The 4,593-nt window shown below is 42.2% G+C and overlaps 1 protein-coding gene across 1 annotated transcript; it reads right to left on the bottom strand.

The window, feature by feature from the left end:
• Positions 1–366: 366 nt before the first annotated feature.
• On the bottom strand, positions 367–4,088 carry LOC114356840 (tropomyosin-1, isoforms 33/34-like; the record flags this gene model as incomplete). Its single annotated transcript, XM_028310200.1, has 4 exons — positions 367–519; positions 1,982–2,304; positions 2,680–2,836; positions 3,941–4,088. Coding segments are annotated over 4 exons (750 nt in total), but the record flags the coding sequence as incomplete, so codon positions are not given.
• Positions 4,089–4,593: the final 505 nt, after the last annotated feature.

A 4,593-nucleotide genomic window follows, 5' to 3' on the forward strand; every position in this document is an offset into this window, starting at 1 on the left:
AAATTGTCAAATATTTTGCTCTTAAGGAGCGTCATGTCTCATAATCGTTTTACCCTACCAGCGCTTCGAGACCAACATTTGGCAAGTGCTGAGAAGAGGCGCCGCAACAAACTCAGTCACCAATGTCTGCCGGTTAATATAAATAGTGATCATGCTTCGACTTTGTTGATAGTACGCGTTTGTAATGTATAGTGTATAGTCTGGTCCGTGAGCACGTAGAATTTTGTCCAAAGACCCCTAGCTACCCATCCTTATCGCTCGCGCGTAATTATGTTGCCGTCGAGCTCGCACGCTCACAGTCGCGACAGCAACATAATTACGCGCGAGCGACAAGGATGGGTAGCTTGGGGTCATTGGACATAATTCTACGTGCTCACGGACCGGGTTTTAGTGTGTATTACTGACCGGGCGCGGGCGGCAGCGCGGCGGCAAGCTGCGCAGGCGCGGCTTCTAATGGGCTGAGCGTTGGCGCTAGCGGTGGTGTGGACAGATCGCTCAGGAGGTCCAGGTTCGACGCCGCTGGAAGTAAAATTGAAGGTTCTGGTAAGTTATGTTTTTATTTACCACTAGCTTTCCGCCCGCGGCTTCGCGCGCGTGGACCCCTGAACCCTATGTTTTTCCAAAATAAAATTTAGCCTATGTTACTCGTGGATGGCCGATCGGCCGATGGGGCAGAAAGGTTCTGGAATGGAGGCCGCGTACCGGAAAACGCAGCGTGGGACGTCCACCTACAAGGTGGACCGACGACATCGTAAAGGTAGCAGGGAAGCGCTGGACGCAGGCCGCTACCAATCGATCAACATGGAAAGCATTGGGGGAGGCCTATGTTCAGCAGTGGACGTCCTGTGGCTGAAATGATGACTCGTGGATANGATAATGTAGCTTTCGAATGGTGAAAAAATTTTTAAAAACGGTCCAGTTGTTTTTCAGCCTATTCATTAAAACCAAACAAACAAAGTTTTCCTCTTTATAATATTAGTGTAGATGAAAAAATCAATAGAATTTTACCATGAAAAAATCAATGAAAGGCTAAGGCCCAGAACAGACGGTGAAACCGAACTTCAACGAAACTGCAACTGCTAGTTACTTTTGAGTTGCATCTACGTTTCTGACATAGAGTCCGCATGTCATGACGCGACCAGTTTGAAACTTTCAGTTTCGGTTTCATTCATCAGAATCATCAGAAAGTTGCAGTTTCGTAGCAGTTGCGTTTCACCGTCTGTTCTGGGCCTTAGACTTCAGATATATTAACAATTAATTAATTTAATTAAATAATGGCCATACATACTTCATAGTCACAGATAACAGAAACTAAAGGGAAATGTGACAAAGGGGCGGAGCCGGTGTCGCAGCCATATGCCCAAAAACAGAACACATTGCTCGTGGCAGCAATGATGACAGCAGCAACGTCATAATAATGTTTTACGTTACAAGATTATTCGAACGTTCAGTACTGATACCGCAGTGGATATTGAGCACATAATTCAATTACTTTGTGTGTGTGAATTTCTAATGCGACAGAGTTTCGAACTCAGCGCATTAGTTGACATCTCTCTATATCTCTATGTTCATAGTATTTTAACTTAATTCATTTTGTACGATTATAATTACACCATCTTTACAAAAAAGTCTCACCTAACATCAGGTGCAATTGCATTGCGGTCAAATATCTAAAGCCTGGTTCATGAGCACGTAGAATTTTGTCCAATGACCCCAAGCTACCCATCCTTATCGCTCGCGCGTAATTATATTGCTGTCGCGACTGTGCGACCGGCGCCCGCAGTGAGTGTGCGAGCGCGACAGCAACATAATTAATTACGTGCGAGCGATAAGGATGGGTAGCTTGGGGTCATTGAACAAAATTCTACGTGCTCACGGACCAGGCTTTACCTTGTTCTACATAAAAAATACTGAGTCATATCTGAAAATAAAAAACAACTGTCCAAAATATACCCAAACAATAACAAATTCAAGCACTCACCAGAATTCTGTACAGGCATAGACATCGGCTGCAAACTGGGCGCGTTCACCGATATCAAGTTGGCTGTGTTCATTGACAAAGGCGTTCCGAGCGAAAGAGGCGCCCCCATCGATAATGGCGCCGCCCCCATCGATAGGGGGGCTGCCCCCATAGATAGGGGGGCTGCCCCCATAGATAGAGGGGCTGGATTGGGGGCTGGGGCGCTGGTGAATGCGCTTGAGAAGTCCGCGAAGCCATCGTTGGAGTCTGGCGGCGCTCCGAACGCGTCTGTGAACTCGCCGAAGTCGCTGTTGTCTTTGGGCGCTGGTTTTGGCTCGCCCGCTCTGAAAGTTTATGTTAATGTGATGAATATCGTGGAAATAAGTTAATTTGTTAATTCCTTATAACATCAGTAAGCCGTAAGCCGAGTAGTAATTCCAGTTGAGTAGAATAGGTCCACTCTTTTCGTGGATTTCATAAAAGGCGACAAAGGACCTACAAGTAAATATCAGGCCGACATCGAATCGTAGAAATCTACAACATCGGAACGTGCCCATCTCAATATCGTCTTTGAATATTATTATTGAAAAATTAACGATTAACGTGTACAGTGTTCTAAGATACGATGTCACTCGCATCGTGGAATTACAAGACATCTGATTCGTGTTTATGTCCTGTAGATCGGCACGGAGTCTATTTAAACGTCCAATCCCACTTACCTCGGATCAAAGTCGTCTTCCAGCACTAGCGACGCGCTGCCACTGCTCGGCGTAGGCGCACAAGTCTTGAACAGGTCGTCGATTAGTTCCTGCGAGTTGTTGGTGGCGGGAGTTGGTGCCGGCGTCGGAGCGGTCTTGCCGTATGTCGCTGCTGCACCTAGAAATAGACATGTTGACACCACCAATCAATTGACATACTTTTTAAAACTGTCAAAACGAAACTCTCCCATAGATTTTGTATGGCATTACAAGCAAGTGACGTCACTATTTTTTCAACTCAATTAAACTACTTTTTGCAATTACAATGCGAACAAAAATCGTAATTTACAAGTAATTTAAAATTAATTAAGTTTTTAAGACCAGAATGAAGGGTCTTTTTAGAAAAGTTGTGGTTTTGAATTATTGGGGTATGATGTCTAACTGTCTATTAATATCGAAAGGTATTTAATAAACTGGCTAATTCGGCTTTTGTCGTCTCATTTTTCATACAAATTGCCGACTTTCTTCTATGCAAACGGTTCTACATTCGGATTGTGATTTTATTACAATCATTAGGTGATAACTTTACGCAGAGTACGCAGGCATATGAGTAGAAATAGCTAGTTTGCCTGACTTTTCTTCAATAGATCCTCCAAACGAAGTAACAAGTGTAATTTTTTTCTTTCAACTTTTTTATTTATCAATCTGACACGAATATTACTTTTACTGTAGGCCTTGGTATGTTACAACACCATACCATAAGAAAAATAATGTCATTACCCTGGTCAATAAACTATTTAGTCTGGCACGAATGTTATTCCGCCAAGCCCTGCCAGGCTAGGATGCGCGCCATGATAAAATGTTATCGATGATTTTAGACGACAAACGTTATCGTTAAAAATCGATAAAATGGCGCGATACATTCTAGGCCGGTATTGATCAAGTCAAAAAAAAAGTAAAAAAAGTCAAAATTTCTTTATTTGTTTGGACTAATAAATAGTTCTTACAAATCGTCATTTTGCTCTTAAGGAGCCTCTACATGTCTCATAATCTTTTTACCCTACCAGCGCTTCGAGACCAACATTTGGCAAGTGCTGAGAAGAGAGAACAAACTCAGTCACCACTGTCTGCCGGTTAATATAAATAAATAGAAATAGTAGTAGTAGGTACATTCGATTCAGGAGCAGTTCACTGAATTTGCCATGCATTCTTGTATGGTGTATCTTATAAGAATGGGTATCAAGAACAACACAAGAAGAAAAGAATAAGGAGAGCATCATACCCAGATCGATCTTCTTGACAGGCGTGGCGGGCTTGGCCTTGGCTGGACTCTTGAGGCTGATGCTGAGGGAACGCGCCGCGTCGGGCGAGCGCCGCGCCGGACTAGTTGATACTACTTCAGCGTCACGGTATACGTTCTCTCTGGAAAGGTTCAATCAATAGTTTATTTTTATTTTTTTTGTTGTAAGTACTTTCCGATGGCAATCCAATTTTAAAATAAACAAAATAAAATGAAAAATGTATTTATTGCCTTCGAACCATTAGACATAGGTAGGTACAGGTAGTTAGACTTACAACTAACAAGTACACCGAAGGCAATTGGACCTGGCTCTATACAGGGTGGAAACGATAAGTGATCTCACTCGATTATTTCTAAACTATACAAGATATCGAAAAACTGGTTACTGATCCTGAAAGTACTTCACAAGCTCTTTCAAATGGTACCAATAATAGGTTACACAATAAACTGGAACTATCCGAAAATTCAAAGTTTCCAGCTTCCATACTAAATGTATTCCAACCACACAATATTAGAAGTGTAATTTATTTTTTGTTCAATAATAAACTTAAATAGTCGGTTAAATAAACTCGTAACTTGCAATTCATTTAAAATTATTTGTGGAAAACATTAGTTTTAGGCTTCACTTGCTATAA

Source organism: Ostrinia furnacalis, unplaced genomic scaffold, assembly GCF_004193835.3.
Source record: "Ostrinia furnacalis isolate ACB-3 unplaced genomic scaffold, ASM419383v2 OfSCF2976, whole genome shotgun sequence".
In the NCBI taxonomy this organism is placed as follows: domain Eukaryota; kingdom Metazoa; phylum Arthropoda; class Insecta; order Lepidoptera; family Crambidae; genus Ostrinia; species Ostrinia furnacalis.